This window comes from Silurus meridionalis, chromosome 15 (genome assembly GCF_014805685.1).
Source record: "Silurus meridionalis isolate SWU-2019-XX chromosome 15, ASM1480568v1, whole genome shotgun sequence".
Classification (NCBI taxonomy): Eukaryota; Metazoa; Chordata; class Actinopteri; order Siluriformes; family Siluridae; genus Silurus; species Silurus meridionalis.
The window spans coordinates 14,915,311-14,939,909 of NC_060898.1; the positions used below are offsets into that span (position 1 = coordinate 14,915,311).

General features: G+C 36.2%; 2 protein-coding genes across 3 annotated transcripts in view; both read right to left on the minus strand.

The window, feature by feature from the left end:
• Positions 1–1,477: 1,477 nt before the first annotated feature.
• LOC124398237 (V-set and immunoglobulin domain-containing protein 10-like 2) lies at positions 1,478–13,087 on the minus strand. The gene is made up of 17 exons (XM_046868324.1): positions 12,709–13,087; positions 11,517–11,792; positions 10,281–10,556; positions 9,627–9,884; positions 8,250–8,510; positions 7,851–8,144; positions 7,417–7,728; positions 7,055–7,336; positions 6,419–6,694; positions 5,038–5,295; positions 4,700–4,960; positions 4,294–4,587; positions 3,722–4,027; positions 2,276–2,398; positions 1,853–1,877; positions 1,636–1,724; positions 1,478–1,558 (listed from the first exon to the last, which is right to left on the minus strand). The coding sequence occupies exons 1-17, from the start codon at positions 13,085–13,087 to the stop codon at positions 1,494–1,496; spliced, it is 4,035 nt and encodes a 1,344-aa protein (XP_046724280.1). The 3' UTR covers positions 1,478–1,493.
• A 3,164-nt stretch (positions 13,088–16,251) lies between these two features.
• Positions 16,252–24,599, minus strand: part of nectin1a (nectin cell adhesion molecule 1a) — a 39,666-nt gene continuing 31,318 nt past the window's right edge. Inside the window, exons 6-9 of one of the 2 annotated variants that reach the window (XM_046868387.1) lie at positions 19,686–19,833; positions 18,595–18,661; positions 18,051–18,262; positions 16,252–17,351 (exon numbers count right to left, since the gene is read on the minus strand). In XM_046868387.1, the coding sequence (XP_046724343.1) occupies positions 17,333–17,351; positions 18,051–18,262; positions 18,595–18,661; positions 19,686–19,833 (446 nt within the window). In that variant the 3' untranslated portion in view covers positions 16,252–17,332. Of the gene's footprint in view, positions 17,352–18,040; positions 18,263–18,594; positions 18,662–19,685; positions 19,834–24,599 lie in introns of both variants that reach the window. The other variant, XM_046868388.1, reaches the window with a different exon arrangement.

Genomic DNA, 24,599 nt, shown 5'->3' on the forward strand with positions numbered 1-24,599 from the left:
AGTAGTATTAAATTTTTCCCTTACTAGAGTTCAGTGACCCAAACTTGTTCCAGCATGATATTGACCCTGTGTACAAAGCCAGCATCATAAAGATATGGTTGACATGGGCTGGATTGGAAGATCTCGAGTGATCCGTTATAGACCGCTGACCTTAACCCTACTGAACACCTTTGGGATGAATTGAAACACTAACTGCACCCCAGGTCTCCTCACACTACATCAGTACCTGACTTTACTAACACCCTTGTGGCATAATAAATCTCCACAAATCTCCACAAGAACACTCCCGAATCTAGTGGAACATTTTCTCAGAAGAATTGAGGTTATTTTATCAGTAAATGAAGACTAAATGTGGAATGTAATGTTCAAAAAGCATGTATAAATCTTATGGTCAGGTCTCCGCAATCTTTTGTCCATATAGTGTTTAAGAATTCTGCCTCTTGGCTTACTTCTCAGCCTCCTTCCTTAGCTTACTGTGCAATCATTGCACAAGCAACTTTAAAAGTATTACTTTATGTAATGTTGTTTCTTGTGCTGAAGCTTTACTTAAGTGTATAATAGCTGTAATCTACAGTAGCACTTTAGTTTAAGGCTCTCCAAAAAAAAAAGCTCTGCACTTGTCCCCATGGGAAACCCATTTATTCATCTGAATTTGTTCTTTATATTACTGGAATGCAATATGTGGCATGCTTTCAACATTTAATTACACTGGGAAGAACCCACATTGGCTTTTTCTCTCTCTCTCTCTCTGTCTCTGTCTGTCTCTCTTTCTCTCTCTCTCTCAAATTAATTACAGGTATGCAGGATAAGGATACAGGTATAAGGAAAATAAGCAAGAATAAGGAGATAAAGGTGGGTTGCTGTAATACAAACATGTTTTCCACAGCAATGTAGCAGCTTTACCAAAACTTTATTTATTAAAGAATTACATTTTTTTATTATTTGACATTTTCAGAAACATCTATGAAACAATTAGTTTTCTTTTTTCAATTATGTTATTTAACTAATGTTTTCACCACAGTCTGTCTACTCTTTTTAGAAGAGTCATTAGTATAAAAATGCATCTTACCATGATACCAAAAAACCCACAACTACTTCTCTCATATAGATTCTTCATGGAAATCTTTAAATCTAACTTTGAGTGTTATAGAGAATGGTAAAACCTTCATCATACCAATGAATAAAATTCATGGATTGAATATGTCATGCATTTCCCACAGCACATTATAATTTTTTGTGTTACCAAAGCTATATTAAAGCTTAATATTTTTGTATAAAATACATGTAAATATGTTTTAAGTATTGTAGCTAGGATTGTATTAAACAACCTATTTCCTACCACTGTTGTACTATCATAAAGCCAGAAATCAGGAATTTTTTCTGCATTTTGCATATTGTAGGATTCATACTCATTGCATATAAATTAGATGACTGAAGATTTCTTTTGCATTATAAATCTCCTGTTTTAGAGCCCACTATTATGTTGATTTTGCTTAGTTGTTGTCAGGGGAGGTGGTTGAGGGCATTGCAGCAGATCTCGGCTGGGATAGTGCTGGTCCTGGAAATGTTGAAAATGATTATATAAGCAAAGAATAGTTTCTGTGTCAAAAAAATTATAATATTAAAAATAACTACCTGACTTTGTTTCTCCTCCCTCGTCTATTGCTCCTCCAACAATGTCATCCTCTGGGAAGTTGATATTTTCTCTGGACTGGCTGTTATGTCTTTAAAACAAAAATCACTATATTAAATATATTCCTTATTCTGTTTTATTCTATTGGCACAATAATTTTGTCTGTACTTGTTTCATTATATTATATATATGTACTGTATATAGGAACTCATTACTTACCTGCCAAATATCATGTCATGAAGACCTGGACAAGCATAGAGACCATATTAAAGTAGTGTAATATATCATATAAAATGATTTACTTCACAGCAATTTGTCGAATGTTTTAAAAATGTAAGCTCTTTGTGTGCATGCCCTCATTAAGAATGACCTATTAAAAATTGACTAGATAACAGCCAACAGTTATAACAGAATGTTATAGCTTATTGGTTTTATTTTGTTTGAGGTTATATCATTATAAATGTTGTCCTGCCCCAGTATAATCTATGATCTCGAGCTGTTGTTTGCTTATACCATAAATGACTCCACAGAGGACAATTATATGGTAGCTTGCAGGCGAGATTCACTGTTGTTACAAAAATGAATCAACATCTTCTGGTGTTACAAATTATATAATGTATACAGCTGGATCAGAGCACTCACGAGGACTGTTGTGGCGATTTCGCAGCACAAAAATGAAGAGCAAGAATGTAGATAATGTTGCCAGAAGCATCCCTCCAATGGCTGCTCCAACAACAGCAGGATAAGCTTTAAATGGTGGGTTTGCTGGAGGACAAAATAGTAGGCTATTTTAACAGTGGGCTTTCATGGTTTTTCAGTATACTGTAATATCAGCTAAAAAGCTTTAAATCTAATCTCATTAAATATAAAACAGATCAACTGTTTTGATAACTGACATTCTCAGATCTTCTAGCACTGCTCGACTGGTCTGGCTATCTCTTAGAGTAAGATGTAGGTATACTTTACATCACAATTTTTTTCTGTTCTAGCCCCAGGGTGGTGGAATGAACTTCCCCCACCTGTACAAACAGCTGAACTACTGGCCATCTTATTTTTCACTTTTGTTGTGTGTATTTCTGCATTACAAAATTGTGCTTTAATTTCTCTTAACAGTTTTAGGCTGATGCTATCTTAAGTTTGAAACCTAGTGTCTGCTAAATGCCGGAAATCTTCTTCTTCTTTCGGCTGCTTCCATTAGGGTCGCCACAGCGGATCATCCGTCTCCATACGCCCCTGTCCTCTACATCTGCCTCTTTCAAACAAACTACCTTCATGTCTTCCCTCACCACATCCATTAACCTCCTCCTTAGCCTTCCTCTTTTCTTTCTACCTGGCAGCTCAATCCTGTGCATTCTCCTACCGATATACCCCATGTCCCTCCTCTACACATGACCAAACGATCTCAATCTCGCCTCCCTCACCTTGTCTCCAAAATGTCCTACATGCGCAGTCCCTCTAATAAACTCATTTCTAATTCTGCTAAATGAACTTTAAATGCAAAATTCTGTTGTTAGTTTCTCTTGGTTGATCAGTTCACATTTTTGGCAGATGTATTAACACTGCTTTTACTGAACATTCAGCCTAAATATTCTTCTTGTATTCTTTACACAGCAGATAGGACATGAGTATTTCTAAATGAATAAATAAATGAATAAATAAATGAATAAATAAATAAATAAATAACTCTCCTGATGGCCTAAGAAAAATGTTAACCCACAAAAACCTTAAAATAGTTAAAGTGCTTACAATTTCCTACAATATTCTACATATTAAATTGAACTGCATAGTACAGATGTGTTCCACACAGTTTTGCTCGAATACATTGTTTCTCATTTAATTTTTTTATATTTCTACAAATATAATCGAAGTGTCACATCATATGTGAAATATATGTCAAATATCCCAGAGTTTTTTTTACAGAGCATTTCTAACCAAATAGCATCATAAACAGCAACGAGCAAATCTGGACAAAATTCTGAAAATGGATTTCGTGTTCCAAATGGTTACCATTATGTATATAATATAACATATATAACATATATAATTCAAAGAAATAATCAAATATTTACATTTGAATGTTTGTCTCACCTGGGCTCTTGATCTCTGATGGATGTCCAGTGGTTCGGTGATTGACAGCAGTCACACGAAATGCATATTTTCCATTAGGATCCAGGTTTGTGATTTGGCAATTCCTAATGCTTGGATCCAGATCTACTACCACTTTCTGCCAAACTGGAGAAGCATCACCCTTTCCTACCTGGAGCTTCTGACACTCGATGAAAAACCCAGTGAGGTCTCCATTTCTCTGGATCAACCACTCCAATATGACATCTGTCTTCTGCTGGCTGCTATATGTGATCTTACTAATGGTCACATTTGGAGGACTTGGGTATCCTGAGTGATAAAATTAGCAATGTAAATATTTGTTTTGTGATTTAATAAGTACATAAAGAAAGTTGTACAAACCAAGAAAAAAGGAGAATGTTCTATACTTGAAAATGCTACAACAATGACAAAGAATGGTATAAAATATTTTTTTTTAACTGCAAACTCTCCTCTAAACCCATAAAATCAGTTTGGCTTCTTGCAGTGGATCATTATTGTAATGCATAATATTCTATTCTATATTCAGTTAAATGGAAATTTCCTTAGAGACTCACTCATTACTAGGAGCAAAACAGGAATCTCTGCCCCACCAACAGCATTAGCAGCTGAGCACCAGTACTGTCCACTATCCAGCTTACTGTCTGTTTCCTTCACAGTCAGGTTAAACCAGGTGGCAGCTTGCTCAAGGATGTATTTCTTGGGTGTCTCACCAACGTTCTGCTTTAAGTTATTGTACCATGTGAACTCAGTTATTGCTGGGTAATTTTTACTCAGAATACAAGTCAGCTGGACATCATTGCCCTCATACACTGAAACCACACTGCGCTGAGTCATCAACACTGGTGCCTCTGGAAAAAGTGCACATTAAAAAAATAGTTCACAAACCATCAATACAATAACAAATCTTAGAACATATATAAATAATACTGTACATCATGCTCCATGTGAGTTTTTTCTTACCTAATTTTAACACACACTGCTTGCTGTCTTTAACCAGTGGATGCTTGGCATGACAAATAAATGCTTTGCCACTGTTGGTGGCGCTGGAGCGCAGGACCAGGATGTTCGAGTTCTCCTCAGATGTGCCCTGCATGTCCCCTGAACTAGAAGCCCACCACAGCAGAGCCCTAGGGACACCACCCTCCCAAGAGCAGGACAGCATCAGGTACTCGTTATTACGTGTAGCATATGCAGAACACTTAGGTTCTCCATTTGGCAACCCTAGGGAGTGCAAGTTATCTGTGATTAAAGAAAAGTTCTGACAAATCAGAGGGAAATATAACATATAGCATACTCACAAGTTCTAGTGATACAGGTTTGTACAACATTCAGTGCAACATGAGAACCATAGCAGATGAATACAGAGTTGTTAGCCGTCTCAGAGCCTGGCTGAATCTGAGTGATGCTAGCAATACCCTCTCTGTTGTCTCCATTCACATATGGGCCCCAGTTTAGGGTGGGTAAAGGATAACCTCCCTTCCAGGAGCAGGACAGAGCCAGGTCAGTGTAGTTGTTCATTGGGAGAATAGAACAAGACGGATTGCCGTCTGGTGGATCTGAGGGAATAAAACATTATGTCTTATAGCATAAATGCAGGGTTTGTTTATACAAGATTTAGAAAAATAACAAGAAAATTCTGAAAAAATATGTTCATTGGGCACTTTATTAGGAACACCTGTACCTACTTCATGCAATTATCTAATCAGCCAACTATGTGGCAGCAGTACACAGCATAAAATCATGCAGATGGGGCAATTAGCTTAAGAATAGAGAAAAAAGTGATCTCAGAGCTTTTAATTATGGCAGGGTTGTTTGTGTCAGATGGGCTAGTTTGACTTTTTCAATAACTAGATTTTCTTCTAACACATAGATGGTAAGGTTAGAGTTTGGAACAAACGGTATGAAGCCATGGACCAAACCTGGCTTGTGTCTAAAGTCTATGCTGGTGAAGGTTGTGTGATGTTGTGGAATGCTTTCTTGAGCTAATCTGGGGCTGTTAATACCAATCAATCATTGCTTGAATGCCACAGACTGTTCATGTTTCTGACCATGTGTATTCCTTCATACCCATAACAATTTACTAATATGATCAACATGATAATGAGTTCAGTGTTCTTCAGACTTCCCAATCACAAGATCTGAATTTAATAGGACATCTCCGGGATGTGGTAAAATAAAAGATTTGTGACATAAAAGTGCACCTTTGAAAAACTGCAAGAATAGCAGGATGTAATCATGTCAACATAAACCACAATCTTAAGGGAATGTTTTCAATGTGTGGTCGAATCCACATCATGAAGAACTGAGGCTGTTTTGAAAGCAATGTGAGGCCTATTCAGTTTTACTATAGTGTTTCTAATAAAGTGCTCTTTAAGTGGGCATAAATAAAGCCTGAAAATAGCCTGAATACATAGGACACAAATTATTTACAAAAATCCTGAAGTACAATTTTTTGGCAATTGAAAAGGACTTTATTTAATGATCTAGATCCATAACTCTATCAGACTTTATGCACAACACAGTTCATTTATGGTTTACAGTTAATAATGATACTAGTTAAGCAAAGTAAAGTAAAAGATATGACTAATACAAAACCCAGTGGTCTATAAAAATAGATGAAGATAATTACATGAATTATGCAGGTTATGACAGTAGAAGTTGAAAAAGTGAAAAACTCACAGTAGACGGTGAGAGTGGTGGTTTTCTTGGAGAGTGTGTTCAAGTAAGTGTTCTGAGCGAGACAGGCATAGTAGCCTGTGTGTATGCGCAGGATCTTGGTGATGTTGAGCTGTGGTCCACTGTATATCTGGGAGTTGTTGTAGAACCAGACATATTGACTGGGAGGGTTAGAGGAGGCTTGACATAGAAGAGAAACAGTGTCTTTCTCCAAAGCTGAGTATCCTTGATCCGTTACTAAATAGGGCCTTACATCAATCTGTGGCACGTCTGGACCAACTAATAGAAAATACATATATATTATATACGATTAAATACAGTATATATACAGTATGTATATAGTAGTTTGCAGAATCCTATTGATTATTGCCACAATTGTATTTCATTTTTATTTGACAAAGAAATAGAATTATCTGTTATGAATCTACACAAAGTAAGTCATAAAATGAATGGGGAATCAATACAGTTTGCAAATTCAGTTGTGTTCATTGATTGCATAAATGAGTTGCTGTTAAACCTATAAATTAGCTGTGGAAAATCAGAGAAGCAATCAATTGCCCAATAGCAAAATAATCTGCATATGGTAATCATAGATTACACAGATTGCACCAAAGCACATCCAAGGCAGCTCTCACTCACATATAACGTCTAACCAGATTCGGTCACTATGCTGCTGATTAACCTCGTTCCTGGCTAGGCACTTGAACCAGCCTGTGTGATTGCGGGTCACTGAAGTGATGTTAATTAAACTGCTGTTGCTCTCAGCCAATATGGTAACCAGCCCACTGCGGATCTCCTGTTCCCAGGTGTACTGTATAGGGTCAGTTCCATCTTTCAGACTACAGTGCATCCACACTGACACTCCTTCGACTGGTGATGGGTCATTCAGCAGAATATAGGGTTTGGACACAGGTGTTGACACTGTAAAATAATAAAGAATACAGATTTACTAGCAGTAACTTCAGCTAAAATCAATTTTATATTAACATATCAGATCTCACCTGGGCTATGAAGCTCAGAAGGATATCCAATTGTACGCCGATTGATAGGTATGACACGGAATGCATACTTAGCATTGGGGTCCAGATTGGTTATCTGGTAGCTGCGGGTGCTGGGTTCCAGATTTTCAGTGACTTTCTGCCAGACAGCTACAGTGTCACTCTTCTCAACAGGGGCATTGAGCTTTTGACGTTCAATGAAGAAACCAGTGATGTCACCATATGCCTGAACAAACCACTCCATGTTGACATCTGTTCTCTGTCGCCCACTGTATATAATTTTACTGATAGTCACATTCGGTGGGGTTGGGTATCCTGAATAAGGAAGGCATTAAAATGGACCAATAATCATCCCAAGTGAACATGAATAACGTTCCAGGGTATATGTTTAACCGTAGATATGGAATTAATTTACATTCTAGTTTCTGTCCACTTACTCATCACTAGCAATAAAATGGAAATCTCCCTTCCTCCAAGAGCATTGGAAGCAGAGCACCAGTACTGCCCACTGTCCACCTTGCTGTCTGTCTCACGCACAGTCAGGGTGGACCAGGTTTCAGCTTGCTGAACAATATACTTATTAGGTTTGTTTCCCACATTTTGCCTTAAGTTGTTGTACCACATGAACTTTGTGACTGGAGGGTAAGTTTTACTTAACATGCAGGTGAGCTGAATATCATTGCCTTCAAATACTGAAACCACACTCTGCTGAGGTATCAAGACTGGCTTCTCTGTAAGAAATAAATGGTGTAAAATCATTTCATATAAAACGAATACAGTAAATGCTGAGATATTAATCGATATTTCATCTTTAACATCTTCTGAGTGGTCCCTACCTAGTATTACCACACATTTCATGCTTTCTTTAATAAGTGGATGTTTGGCATGACACACAAACGTGTTGCCGCTGTACGTGGAACTTGAGCGCAGGACCAGGATGTTGGAATTGTCCTTTGGCGAACTCTGCATGTCTTCTGAACTGGAAGCCCACCACACCAAGGCTTGAGGGACACCACCCTCCCAGGAGCAGGTCAAAATCAGGTAGTCATTATAAAGGCTGGAATTGGCAGAGCACTGAGGTTCTCCATAGGGCAGCCCTATACAGGTAGGAACCATAGAATGCTTGTAAAGACTAAAGACTAATAAGGTATAAAATATCGATTATAAAAATATACTATAGAGTTCCAGAAGGTGTAAGACTCAAAACACTACAAAGGCAAATTATATCACCAGTATATGGTCTGATAATTTACCTTTTAATAATTGCACTGTTTACAAAACGTAATTGTTACACAAGCCAAATAAGAATATTTTTATACATTTTGAAGTTACAGCATCCTTACTAACTGGCGGTATACTTGGTTCCGGTGGAACGTTTAGTTTTTAACTGTGTACCACTGTGTATAGTAAAAATTAAAATAAAAGCCTCTTGACTTGATTTGACTTGAACTGTCTGATCAGTGTTGCAGTGAATTAAATAGGAATACAAGCTGATTTAAATATTTGAAAATAAAAATAACTATATTAGTTAAAAAACAGTGTTTGCAGGTACATCAAAAATATTAACTGTGTAATTGGGATTTTAAACCAGTCTTGCACACATCTTTAGTTGAGATCAATAATAAACTAGAATGATGCAGCTGAGGTTGAAGATCTTTCAGAGCCAGAATTCATACACAAAGCTGACACTGGTGGCGTTTTGCATTTCAAGTTCAATTCTGAATATGGAGTACTAAACAGAATTTGGAGCACTAAACAGATAAAGATAGAAGATATAGAACTTTTCATTTCTCCACAGCTGAGTTCCCTATTATGTTGTTATATTCACAAGGAGAATTCACACACCATGTATTGAAGAGTTTTATATATATATATATATATATATATATATATATATATATATATATATATATATATATAATTATATCTCTCATATTTTGATTGTATTCCTCAGGGGATTTAAAAGATTGAATTCTCTGCATTGTATTGATAAACCACAAAAAATATTGATTGGATTTTTAAGAGTAATGTGTATGCCATATAGAGTGTGATTTAATGTTTATGACTGCCTCCAAGTATCAACGATTCCATTAGAAAGCCTTAGAGACCCATGTCAAAAGAACACAACACAGTTAAGTACTACAGTTTAGTCTTTCAAACTAGTCTTTCCTATTATACACACAATCCTAGAGTGTTTGCGTGCTCATACTTACATGTCCTTGTGCTGCATGTTCGGGTGCTGTTTAGTGCAACATGTGAGCCATGGCAGGTGAATACAGAGTTGTTAGCTACCTCAGGTCCTGGCTGAATCTGTGTGATGTAAGCGATACCCGTTGAATTCCGTCCATTCATATATGGACGCCAGTTGAGGGTAGCTGAAGGGTTACCTCCTTCCCAGGAACATAAAAGTGCCAGGTCGGTGTAGTTGTTTTTTGTGAAAATCAAACATGAAGGAACACCATCTGGTGGATCTGTGGAAAGAAACCTATTAAGTACCACAGTGTAGGGTGTTGGATCATGGATATCTGCCAATAGTGTTCACCCTGTATATCTGAGACTATATAGTTTTTAGTTGTTTTTTATTTTATTTTATTCAAAACCCTGGTGTTAAATTATTGGCAACCTACCAATAATATTAGATTAAGATTCTCTTACGGAGTATAACGGCACTGAGCATCTTTCTTAACTAAAGTTTTTGGTGACTAAGAGCATGGAAAAAAGATCTGGGCTTTGACTATTGCCTTAATTCAGATTGATGGGGGGTAACAATTTGAGGGAATGCACATTCATACAGACAGCAAAAAAAAAAAAAGAAAAAGCTAAAGAACTCCAGTGGGCACACAGCAATGGTCTATAATTACACTTACAGTAGACAGTGAGACTGATGGTTTTCTGTGCATTGTTGTTGATATAAGTGTTCTGGGCAAGACAGGTGTAGTTTCCTGCATGCACACGCAGGATGTTGGTGATTGTAAGCTGTGGTCCAGAGTGGATTTCTGAGTTGTTGTAAAACCAGACATATTGGCTAAGAGGTTTAGAAGTGGCTTGACACATGAAGGATACGGTTCCTTGTTCCAGTACTGAATAGCCCCCCTCTGTTACTGAGAAGATGGAAGCGTTGATCTGTGGCATGTCAGGACCATCTAAACAGAATGGTTCCATACAAACAAATTATAATAATTGTATTAGTTTAGAACAAAGTTGTATGAAAGTCTTTACAAATGAGTAAACGGCAGAACGCTATCATCTGGGACTATTGATTTTGCAGTTTTAACACAACAATGTTGCTTTCCATTTCAGTGGCTCAGGGGAGTCAAATAGCTCATAGGAATCATAAATATTTTAGTAATTATATATTGCAGGTATGATGTAAAACATTACCAAGGAGAAGGTTTATGGATGTGGTGATGGAAGACATGCAGGTAGTTGGGTTGAAAGAGGCAGATGTAAAGGACAGGGGGGGTATAGAGAAGGATGATCCGATGTGGCGACCCCTAATGGGAGAAGCCGAAAGAAGAAAGAAGAATATAAAACATTTAGCAAGTGTCAGTTCTATGGGTGGAAATTAATTTTGTTGGAAAAATTGTTGGAAAAAGGAAAAAGTCTAGAGAAAATGGCCAGGTTGTTTTGAGCTGAGTAAAAAAATATATAGTTCATCAAATAATTAGTCTTTATAAGCCTGGTGAGCAGAAAAGCATATCTGTATGCACAACTTAGATAAAACTAGAAAAAAGAGCACATTGGATTGTACTCCTGTATTAACAAGTGTGAATCTGTTGATATTTTCAGCTCTTGTACCCACTTACCTGAAAGTTTATAGTGTTGTATATTCTGAGATGCTTTTCTGCTCACTGCAGTTGTAAAGAGTTATTATACTGTACAAGAACATATTGTTTCCTTGTTCTCTCATCAACAAGATGCCAGCATGCAGATCTCCTGCTAACAGCATTTTGGACCATTCTGTGTAAAATGTTTAACCTGTATAAAATTCCCAAAGATCTCTCAGATTTCTAAAATACTTAAAACAGTTCATATATACCATAAAACAAAATGGGCTCCTTCCCCAAAGTTCAAGATTCAGAAATAAAAAAACCTTCACTTACATAAGACATCCAGCCAGATCCGCTCACTGTACTGCTGATTGACCTCATTCCTGGCCAGGCACCTCAACCATCCGGTGTGGTTGCGGTTAACAGAGTTGATGGTGATCAGGCTGCTGTTGCTATGGGCCAGAATGCTGACTTGCCCACTGCGATTCTCCTGCTCCCAAACATACTGAATGGGTTCGGTGCCATTCTCCAAATCACAGTGCATCCCAAATGAAGATTCTTCAATTGCTGAGGAGTTACTCAACCGAACACGGGGATTGGACACAGGGACTGTAAAGTGCATTGCATCATTAATGACTTGGATCAAATGTTTGCAAATTGTAATGTTTGCTGTCAGTTGATTCACCATCAGAAAATAAAAGCCTTTACTAAAAGCATTAATTTTTACTGGAAAACTCCCACACAAAACTGTTTCTTTTGGATAAGAAAATATACAACAAAACCACTTGTGACTGATGGTGGGAATTAAGGTCAAAGTTACAAAAGGGGTTATTGAAGTACATCAGTTTTTAAAAAAGAGCAAAAAAAAAAGAATTGAAAACATTCATGAGAACTACCTAAAAGCTTGACCGTTTTTTAAGACAGTGAGCAGGTCTAAGGGAGACAAATGAAAGAGAGAAACAGAGCAGATGGAAAAACATAGCTATCCCCCAAGGCTGTGGGTGTTCAAGAAGCTCAACAAACATCACATTCCTGTTACTCTCTTACTTTTTTTAATCTAGCAGCACTGAAAGACAGAAACTATTGCCCTCAACTTAAACACATGGAGCAAAATAATCTACTCTAGTGCTTAATACATTTGGAGCCTCAGGCAAGCTTCACTTCCTGGCCATTCCCATTTTTTTTTTTACTTTACTCTGCTATTAAAACATGAAACGGGCAACGGTGCCTCAGTATCGCCAAGCTGCCACCCTTTGTTCTTCAGGGGTACTCTGACCCCAGCTAACACTGCTGGAAAATGTGAAGGAAAAATTTTACTCTGCTGTAAAGTATATGTGACAAGTATTAAGCGCATTTTCTTTCTTTCTTTCTTTCTTTCTTTCTTTCTTTCTTTCTTTCTTTCTTAGAAGAATAGTGGTGGAATCTGGTGGATTTCATAGTGGTGGAATCTGCAGCACTAGTGTTCTTTGAATGATTTGGAAATAGGAATTGGATGGCAGAAAAACAAAAATCAGGTGTCACTAACCCAAAACCCGCAGATAGACATAGTAGTAGAAAAGCCTTGCTCCCTCTGTACTGTCATACAAAGCTTGGCAGGTGTACAAGCCCTCTGAAGCTAGAAGTAGTTTCCTTGTAAACAAAGAGGCACTATTACTGATGATGTTCAGGTCACTCAAGTCCTGAGCCAGCTGTTGCAGCTTTGGACCCTTGCCAAAGTTATACACAATGGCTTGAATCCTCTCGGTGCCTGGTTTGGTAAAGCTCCAGATGTAGACATCAGGGAGGGTTGGGCCACATTCCAATGTAACCTCATGTTCCACCACTTTACTGATTCGGTTTTCTTTGTACACCACTTGGCCAGGTGTTGCGATCTCCAAGCCTGTAGATATTAACCAATAGGACATCACTAAATGCAAGTCTAATGCTTTTCAGAAAATCAGATCAGAAAATATCACCTGATTTGATTGATATACCTTGACTATATTAATACTTTAGTAGAAGATTGTATTATCTGAGCCATTACTGCATTTTAATAGACTGCTAAGTTCTTTTGCTGCTTTCTCAAGGGCCCATGAAAGTTTGCTTTATATTAGTTTCAAGTACAATACAGATTGCTGATAACAATGGAGATTCTATCTCTAGAAATGCAGTGGTGTAATATGTTATACCACAGAGCCAAAGATTTTTCTGTTTCTCTGATTGGTCCTAATGTGTAATCTTATTTTCTCTTATATCAGCTCTGACAGTAGTTCAGGTTGCAAGGCAAATCATAGATTTAACTGAATGCCTTTGCTCTAATAACTACTATTTGTACCAGCTCGGCTCACATGGAATTGTATATTGGACATTAAATAAAATCAAATAAAAAAAATGCTTTTTTAAACAAAAATAATTAAACATAATCATTGTTAAGTTTTGAGCAAGTAGATGTTTATTTGACATTAATGGAAGGAATCTGCTGTATCAGTGCATTGTCAGTACTTCTTGGGAAATTCTTCAGCTTTAGTTTATGCTTTGTGCATACTTTGTTTTTTAATTTGACGTTTTTGTAATGCATTTTTTGCCAAAGGTTTGAGGAAAAAATAGAGTCTGGTGCTAAAATGACTCTTTACTGTCTGGAATTATCATACACAAGTATTGGAACACCTGACCTTTCCAGACATATATGGTTCTTTCCCAAACTGTTACCACAATGTTGGAGGCACACAATTGTATAGGATATCTTTAGATCTGATAGATTTAGATTATCCCTTTACTTAAACTAGGAGACCCAAACCTGTTCCAGTATGACCCTGTGCACAAAGCCAATTCAATTAAGATATGGTTTACATGGCTTGGAGTGGGAGATCTTGAGTGGCCTGCTATAGAGCTCTGACCTCAACCCTATTGAATATTAGGATAACTGGAATGCTGACTGCATCCCAGACCTCCTCACATTACATCAGTACCTGGCTTTACAAACACCCAAATGAGCAAAATATTCACAAAAATAATGGAGCTTATTATAACAGCAATTGGGAGGTAAAGGTAGAATGCCAAAAAAACCACACAAACATAAGGTCAGGAGTCCATTAACTTTTGTAGTGTATTTCTATGTTAAATTCGCTCTACTAAATGTAACTATAAACATCCAACATCCAATTAACTTTAATGAATGACAAATTGCTGTGGTTTAAGAGGAGTGAAAGTCAACATTTTTATTATCATTTTTCTTTAACAACATGACCACAAGTATAATTTTTACATTTATATTATTATCTTTATTGTTTATCCTGCCTTTCAAACAGGCTGAACTGTCAGCTCTGGATATAAACAATTAAATTGTATTTTCAGTGTATAAATCTTGCAAATGCCATGGTTATGGCAATTATATGGAACATGTATTATTATTAAACTGCAAGAAACTACTATAAATGTAATTGAAGATTAAAGTTTTCATAAAATAAAGAAAATAGAGATTTCTAATTAGTGATACATTTAATAAAATATTACTCTAACATTTTACAGAGATCTAAATTATACTTCATTGTCACAATTATGTAAAAGTATAATTGAAGGATCATTAAAGTATCATAGATGAAAAAAATATTTTATAGAGCAAAAGATTAAAAAAACTTCTTTTGACTTTAGCTTTATTTATAAATATTTTAATAAACACAACATTCCTAAAATAAAGTGTACTACAACAATTCTTTTAAAGCAATGCCACAGAAGAAGAGTGTATATGTTCTGTCTTGTATGTGTGACCTCTTACCGTGTAGGAGGAGAGGAAGCAAGAATACAGCTATGAAGAAATCAGGCACCATTAACAGTCTGGTTATCATGGTGCCATGATGCTCAAGCAAACAGTCGGTATCCAAAGTGGCAAAAATGGCCAAAAACTGCTTAAAAATAACCTGCAAATATATATTGGCCAGTCCCGGCAGGCAGTGGGAATGTGAGTGCGAGCTGATCGAATCTCTGAAAACTGATTTGGCTTGAATTATTCACTGATCCCAACCGTCACCTGCAGGAATGCAGTGGAGTAGAGAGGAGGGAAGACGATACCTGTCTCACATTAATTATTGAGTATGCAGGGATCTATCACCTTTGAGGTTTTTCATTCCTTCTTGTTAGGCAGGTCAAGCTCTGAGTGATTATGAAAAAAATAGGCTTTACATAATTGATATTATACCACAAATGAAGACTAGTATTAGTTATAACTCAGGCTCTGCTCCTTCTGTACTCATTATCCATCTTTCGGTTTGAGGTCAGTCTTATGCCGAGTTCTAATAGCAGGTCGTATTTCAAGAAACAGCAAAATAGCTATTTAATAGGTTTCTCATATTTCACTACTGTGTAACTTGGATAATTACACCAGCTCTCTCTCTCTCTCTCTCTCTCTCTCTCTCTCTCTTACTTTTTATACATTTATACATAATTAAAAAACAGAACTGCACACTGCAGGGATCATTGTGGTCTGTGATCTTCTCTGCTTTCTTTTTTCTTAGATTCGTTTATTCTTGTCTAAGCTTTGTCTGGGTTTTAGTATGTGGGCTCTGTTATCTTATACTTTATACATAACTCTATATACATTATACAGTTATATATACATAAAACAATTCAGCATACCAAACTAACCAGTATATACTTGCTATATAAATATATAACAGATCAATATATAAAATATTAACAAAAATATTACAATCATTATAATTACTATAATAATATTGTAAATGAACATACAATGTATATAGGGGCTTGTGCAACTGTGCTTGGCTTCCTAGCTATAATTATAACAATATACCTCAATACAATAGAATACAATATAGTTCATGCTATATTATTTTTTATATGAGTTATATAAGATACCTTAATGTAAGATTTGTATGTGCTTATTTTCCACATTTAGTCTCTCTGGTTGTGTTGATATTAAGTAGTGCTGCTGTGTAGTTTTCAGAATGAGTAGAATGTTTGTTCTTCTATTCCATCCCATAATTTCAATATCACTGAACCCTTGCATTGTGCATTGTTGCATTTGGCAAGACAATGTAAATCAATTGACAGGACACATGTGAACAATATTTGCTTCTTTATTTAAAAAAAGAAATGCCACCAGTATATATTCTTAATGAACACAGACACACAATGGAATGGGATGGTATGTATATACAGCACAATGTCTACAAGAATTAGATTTTTTTGTTTCTTTGTCTATCAACATTTTGCTATAAGTAAAACATGTTCAAAATAGTTCTTTAGATTTTAAGAATATAATTAACTCAGGATTTTAGAAATTCTGAATTTTTTTATAAAAAAAAAACAAATGATTAACTAAATGCATGTAGTAAGTTATGTTTAGTGGTGTGATTCAAAAACTTTGGTTGTGGGTTATATTTCTAAAATATATTAGCATAAAAATCAAACTTTACACAAATAAGGAATGTAAATGTATTATCAAATGGCCTATTGTGCCTTATATGCACAATGGGAATATGTACAAAAGAATATAACAAATGAATAGGCTATGTCTATATCACAGTGCTGATTAATTTCAGTTTTGATTCATTTCCTATAACAGCAAGGCAAATGACAGGTTCACGTTAATGTGCTTGTTTAATATAATTTTCTTTTGCATAATAACAACAAACAGGTAGCAGTCTTCAGTGTAAGTGCTTTGTAACAGTCAGAGGTAAAGTTTTCTGACTTGGGAAAAGTCTCAAGGGCTGCATACTTTACAGTTCGCTGTTTCTTATAAACAAAACAAACTGCAGTTTTTTTTTTTATTAACTTCAAGAGAGAATAAGAGAGGCTGGTGAAGACCTATTTCACAGAAGTCCCAGAACATGAAATACAGGTGGTGAAAAGTAACAAACAATGTGACATATTTAATGAAATATTTGACTACACTGAATTTTTATCATTGCTAAAAAACAAAAATAAATAATACTAATAAATAATAATGACTATAAGTCAATTAAATGAATTTTAACCCCCAGTACCAACCTCATTATAAAATGTACATTGCACCTGAATCCTGATGAAAGGCTACACTTCAAGTGTCAAAGAATCATCATCAGCAGCAATGTCTGTTACAGTGAAGACAGATGCTCATCCCTTCCCCAAATTATTGCATATGCATGCCAAAACCCAGTGGTGATATCAGCATTTCACAGCTCAACATCCAACCTGCCAAAACACGTACAGGCAAACTGTTAGATTGCTAAGTGCATTAGAGTAGCTAGCTAGAGCTTTAGATGTTTTATACTCTAAAGTCTCTAAAGTTAAAAAGATCACAATCAGTCAGAGATGTCATTTGGATTTTCTGTAATGAAATATATTTGCTAGATCATGAATAACTCTAAATTTAAAGTAGCTATCTAAAAAAAACCTAACAAGCCACTTCAACCATAACAGCCTTATCTAGTTAGCTAAGCATCTGTTATTTTTATTCATATACTGTTGACAATGAGGGTAGTGCTCACTTCAATAATGTAATTGTTTAAAAAAATGCCTTCTTCACAGAATAATTTTAGATAATAATAATTTATAAAGTTTTGTGTTTTTTTTAAACCAGATGATTCCTTTATGCTTACATGAGTCATTATTTCCATGAACACTACTACAGTATTAGCACTCTTTCTCAAGTCTATAAGTTTTGTACACATTTCACCAAAACTATAAATCTAAACAAAAGTAATAACATACATAAGGTTATTATAGGCAACATTTTAGAGAAATAAAACACTTTGGGACATGCTGTTATAGGAATATAATCAACATTGAGATCAACTTTTTATAGAATTAGTTTACATTTGTTCCTTTCATAGAAGTTGTACAGGAGAAAGATAAAGATGGTGAGGTTTGCATGTGCTTACTCATACATACTGTTCTTTAGGGAAGGTGAAGGAAGTGTTAGGTCCAGGTGGTGTCGTGTAGGTAAACCTGCTGCCCTGGGCGCATGGGTGCTGGGGCAGAAATGTGAGTGGCGGCTGAATGGGTGGAGAGTGTTGCTCTGGAAAGCCATTCTTATCACACGCCAGACGATAACTGACATAATCAGCTGGGTTTGGAAGCTCGTCGTATATCTGGCCCTGGTTCTGTGGAGAGGGTGCACCATATTAGAAAAAGATCTACTGCAGTAATTAAAGCTCTTGTATTTTAGAGCATGAAAGAAATGAAGACAACTTAATCTGGTTTATGAGTAGCGTTTACGAGAAGACAAGACGATCCGTCTGTTCCTTTAGTTAAAAGGGGAATATTATCAGTTCATTTTTCAATACCTGTTCACCAGTAGGAGGTGCTGTCTGTTCATAAACCCTAAAGCACAAATGTCTACCTTTTTAATTTAGTATGCTAGATATAATGCAGATTAGTGCATATAGTGCATATTATATCTAGCATAAACCACAAGAGCTAAGTGCTGTCTTACCTGGAAGTCATCCGCTGGCTTATTTTGAAACGAAGAAGGCTTTTTACGGGCAGGAGAAGAACCGGCCCTGTTGAGGACAAAGATCTTTAGGGAATAGAGGAGTCTGCAAAGTGCATGCTTCAGAAACACACCAGGACAGCCGCAAGACTTTTCTTAATGGCACTGCACTTATATGACACATGTAAACATCTCTCTCCCAAAAAACTTCCAGTGTTCGCCAGCAATAATGTGTGTACATGTTAAAAGTTATCAGAAAGATTGTGCTAGTTCAGTACACCAGCAAAACCTGCGACGTAAACACCGACAAGGCATAACATTATGAAATTATAACATTATGACCGGTGAAGTGAATAACATTGATTATTGGTTCATCATGGTGTGTTAGAAGCAGAAAAAAATGGGCAAGTGTAAGGATTTGAGCGAGTTTCACAAAGGCCAAATCGTGATGGCTAGACGACTGGGTCAGTCAAAACTGCAGCTCTTGTGTGGTGTTTCCCGTGATCAATATCTATCAAAAGTTGTCCAAGGAAAGAACATTGGTGAACCTGCGACAGGGTCATGGGCGGTCGAGCTCATGGCTTGAAGGCTGGGCCGTGTGGTCCGATCCAACAGACAACTTTAGCTCAAATGGCTGAAGAAGTGAATGCTGTTAATACTCGATGGGTCAGGACTGTTTTGACAGCAAAAGGGGGACCAACACAATGTTAGGCAGATGGTCATAATGTTATTCCTGATCGGTGGCCATAAAATTATTCCTGATCGGTATATACTGATAAAGACCATTAACTCTTTGCTAGACAGTTACTTGGCCATGATAGCTGACCCACTAACATTAAATTAGAACTATCCAGAAAAACAGCTTGGACAGACTAGCAGGTAACTTAGCACTGATGATATGAACAGCTATAAAAAACTGTAAAATGATGTTATTTATTGTATGAATGACTACCAAAAAAACACTAGCAGGTATCAAGGGTTGATTGAATATTGTAATAAGCTGATGACACATAGTGTTTAACACATTAATTTTCAATAAGAACACATTGACTGTTCTAGCTCAGTGCTTTGTATGCAAATTGCATGGTACCCACGAGTCACCGTCGGTTTCACTTTGCTTCTTCCTCTGCTGTCTGTTGACCATGAATACAACGGCGGCTACACTGAGGACAATGCCAAGAGCAATCACCCATCCAAGGACACTCATCACCCTCCCAGCTGCGTTCAGTGGCTGAGGGGATTCTGTGGAAAACATAGATGCTGGGTGATTGTCCCACAACAATAATGAACCTTGGTGTCATTTTAGAAGCCTCAGTGAGATTTTAAAAAAGAGATATTACACAATAGTTAGTTCCATTTCAAATATTTGATTGATCAAAGGGTTTTCAAAGAGTGCATCTATTTTGTGTATCCTAATACTGTGAATCACTGAAATTGGCTGTGTTCATAAAGTAAAATGTAACTTCTTAATTTGAAGTAATTATTACAGTACAGTTCGGAACATCATAAATAGACATGGCAAATTATATTTCTCAGGAATATAACTTAGGAAAGCTCAGGAAACCATTTTTTCGAGAACCATCCAGGAAAGCACAAAATCAGTGCCAGCAATATACTGTAAAGCTACCATATAGCTATTTTCAATTTCAGAATTTTTGGCAATATTTTGTCCACAATGTTGCTTTCTCAATGTTTTACAAAATTACTTGTTTATTGAACTGTTGTAAAAAAGCAATATCACAATTGCACTTGACACCATTAGATTGAATATCGGCATGGCAGTGTACCTAAATCAGAATCAGACGGACATTCAGTACTGTCTCACTCTTGCTTGTGCGATACTGATGAATTATCTAGAATTTATTTATTTTTTTTTTTTTAAGGTAGAATTTAGCACACAGGAAAAACAAATATATGACTTTATCATGAACATAAATTATACTGTATTATTGCTGCCTTTGAAACATCAGTAATGCTTTAATAAGTAATTTTTTCACTTGTACAATTTGAAACATGCAGAAATGTTGTATGTTGGAGTAAAACAACATGTGATATGTAGTTATAAAAAATAATCAGTGACCTGATCCTATATGTAAATTTGAGTTCACATTACCACCCTGAAGATAATTATTTTTCCTAAAAGTTATTTTTATCACTTATGTTATAGCAGCTATAAACAGTCAATCCCTTTCTAGCCTCTCCTTTTTCTCTTGCTTGGAGTTCATAACAAAAAACACAAACAACAGCTTATAATGTTACCTAGAAAACAGGGAAAAACAAACATCTCCTTCATCCTGTGGTGGAAAACGATGCCATATGACACACACTGCAACAAGTCAGTTTGCGTGGCCATCGTCCCAGAAGGATGCCTCTTCTGAAGCTGGCTCACAAGAAAGCCTGCAAACAATTAGCTAAATACAACCTGTCTAAGAGCATGAATTACTGGGACCATTTCCTGTGGTCTGAGGAGACTAAGATAAAGTTGTTTGGCATGTGTGCCGATGCCCTGTTGAGAAGCACCAAGAAAATTGTGTCTTGCCTACAGTCAAGCATGGTGGTGGTAGCATCATTGTCCGGGGCCGCATACTGTAAGTGCTGCTGGTACTGGGGAGCTGCATTTTATTGAGAAAAACATGGATTCCAACAGGTACTGTGACATTCTGAAGCAGAACATGATGCCCCTTTCTTCAGAAACTGGGCTGAATGGCAGTTTTCCAACATAATAAAGACCCCAAACATACCGCCAAGATGACAACTGCCTTGCGGAGAATGCTGAAGATAAAGGTGTTGAAGTGGCCAATTATGTCTCCAGACCTGAACGCTATTGTGCACCTGTGGGGATCCTCAAGAGAAAGGTAGAGGAGCGCCATGTGTCTAAAATCCAGCAGCTCTGTGATGTCATTATGAAGGAGTCAAAGAGGATTCCTGTGCAGCTCTGGTTATTTCCATTCCCAGGAGGATTAAGGCAGTGCTCACACAAAAAATTTACACATTGGACACAGTTTTTGACATGTTCACTTAGGGTGTACTCACTTTCGTTGCCAGCTGTTTTAACAATAATAACTGTATGTTGAGTTATTTTCAGAGGACATCTGTACTGTTATACAAGCTGCTCATTGACTATTCTCAAATATATCCAAGTTTCATTTCTATAGTATTGTCCATTGTAAAAATGTTGCTGAGATGTGATGGAAGTACTCACTTTTTTAAGATACTGTATATATATTTTTCCTTACTTTGTGCTAGCTCAACCTTGTCTATCATGAATGGTAAGTAAGCTTTCATTTAGGTCACTGAACAACATGATGTTAGTTCCTGACCAATGAAAGGCTGTTTCATATTGGATTTTGAAAGACAATGGTTGGTTTCTGTCCAGGAAAGAAAGGACAAGAGTCAGCCACAAACTAAAAGCCTCCAGTGAGTATATATATGTGTCCTTATACAGTTTCTACTACAACACTACTGCTGAGTGAAAAAGGAATTCACTGACAGAACTAAATGACAACCAGCCAACACAGGCCTGTTACTCAGCTAAAAAAAAAAAGGTTTTGTGCAATAAAAAAGACAAAGTTTTCTTTTCCCTCCCACACAATACTGATTACTGATTTTTACAGCTGGATTTTCACAGTTTATTTTGCAAAAGAACAATGCATGTGCTTATGCCCAAAAGTCCCAACAAATACATACACAAGCTACACTAAAACGATTTCATATACAGTTACAACCAACAGGAAAACAAAGCATTAATTCAACAAATGACATGCCAGTGGAAATACATGGAAATACTGTACAGCATAGTCATTCCACAATAATGACTTATTGCACAACATTGAACATGTTTCAAATATTTACAAAACAATATACAGATTTAATTATATCCATGTGCAAAAGCAAAAAAAAAACATATTAGTCATCACATTTCAGGTTTAAGCAACACTTTTGAGTTGAGAACAACATATACACATTATACATGGTTTTATTGTATTCCTTCGCACCGAAAAAAGTTGCACTGCAAGACATTTATACAGCAAATATATACAATTGTGTCAACTGTGTGTTTTTTTATTTTTATATAAATTATGTTTTACACATCAAAACTTAAATGAACTTTTCTTTTCTGTCACTTTTACATCAGTCTCTGTTGAAGTGTATGATGCACCGCATGCACAGCATAAAACATGATGAGTTCATGCAGCTCTAAAATATTCACACCACTATTATGGACTCTGAACAGATATTTACAGTTTTCACCAACATGTTTAAATGGGGCATGTGTGTACTAAATACACTGGACATGTTTTGCTAAATTATACTCGAATTACCACAATGCCAGAATGTAGTTATCAGCCACTGTTTACATTACGTTTGGTTTGAATCTGGTGATCTGCACAACTCGTTCTGTCCTCTGTTAGCCGTTTACGTTCCTTATATGGTCACAGCTTCCTGTGATAACCCGCATACTTCTTCACAATGGCACTAATTATCGCTTCAATGACTTTGACGAAGACCTTGTCTGCTAATTGCGAAGATGTAAGATATTCTTGAGGTGCAGAACCAAAAGAGCAGAGGTGGAGCAGGATCTGATCAAACCTCTTCTAGAAGCCTTACACTAACCTAGACAACAGTGTATAACATAAAACAATATACTTAATGCACTCACAGAACCTGAACCTGGAGTTCTGGTCCCTTCTATAGATTTTTTTGTTCAGCAGTGAGAGATACTTGGATCCTTTTGGGTTGATCATCATTAATGCCATTGCTGAAAAACAGAGCCCACTAGTGAAAATCATTTATTTAATCTCCAACCCCTTGTCACTCAACTTTCCTCCTCGGATTAATTAACAGAGTGATGTTCATTTCACCTCGCTGTTTAACACATTACTGTCTACTGTTAGCACACCGAATCTTGCCATGCTGTATGTTAAAAATTGTAAAAAGCAGAATATTAAGAGCATGCATTAACTTTCAAACCAAAATGGTGAAGTGATCTCTTTCTAATCAACAAACAAGCTATATTTGTTATTACTGAGACAATAGCCACCATCGGTCAGATGTGCAGGTGAGTGTGCTATCAGGGTGCTTTGCACAATCTTTCTGGTTATAAGTTCTGGTTAGGATGTGTAACCGTATTCCATGATGCTTCCCCTACCAATTGTTTTTTGGAACTTGTGAGTGGATAACGAAATTCATACACTGAATATATACATGTCAAATACTTTTCGATCAATAATTGCTCTATTAAGAAGTCACAATTTCGATTGCTCCATTTTTACCCAGGATCAAGCATTTCTCCTGTTTCTCTGTTTCTGTCTGAAACTTTCTCTAACTATACTGAGCTGCTGATGCAATCAAGGTTTACTGTATAAGAAGGAAAAAATAAAATATATTTATATATATTAGGACTGTCAATCGATTAACATATTTAATTGTTATTAGGAGGATGATTGTCATGAGTTAACTTGTAATTAATCGTGACAATCATACATTTTGATCTGTTCTAAATGTAGCCTTAATGAATACTTTTTAAGTTTTTAATACTGTAATCAACATAGGCATGTACAAATATGGATGCTTTATGCAAATGTACGTTTAATATTAGTAAAACCAAACTCAATATAGAGCATGAACACAAAATATTCTTGTAAAAGTTTTATAGTAATTACAGTGTTTTCAATTACGTAAGTCATCAGGACACCAAACAGAACCTTTGCTATGTTACCACACAAACGGTTTTAATTGCCAGATTTGTGCACCATGGCGGATTTTGGCGCTGATTTGAGACTTGATGCATCAGTAAAACAAATGTTATTGACTAAAAATTACTTTTCTGTGGAGTTTATTTATAATTTTTTTTATATCTGAGCTGTGTTGAAGATTTAAATTTAGCCTCTTTCACATCTATTTATTTATATTTTTATAAAAATGGTCAAACAGAATTGCTTGCTGCATAAATCGCGCATTATTAATAATTTGTGCTGTTAAAATTAATTTGCATTAACGCATTTTCA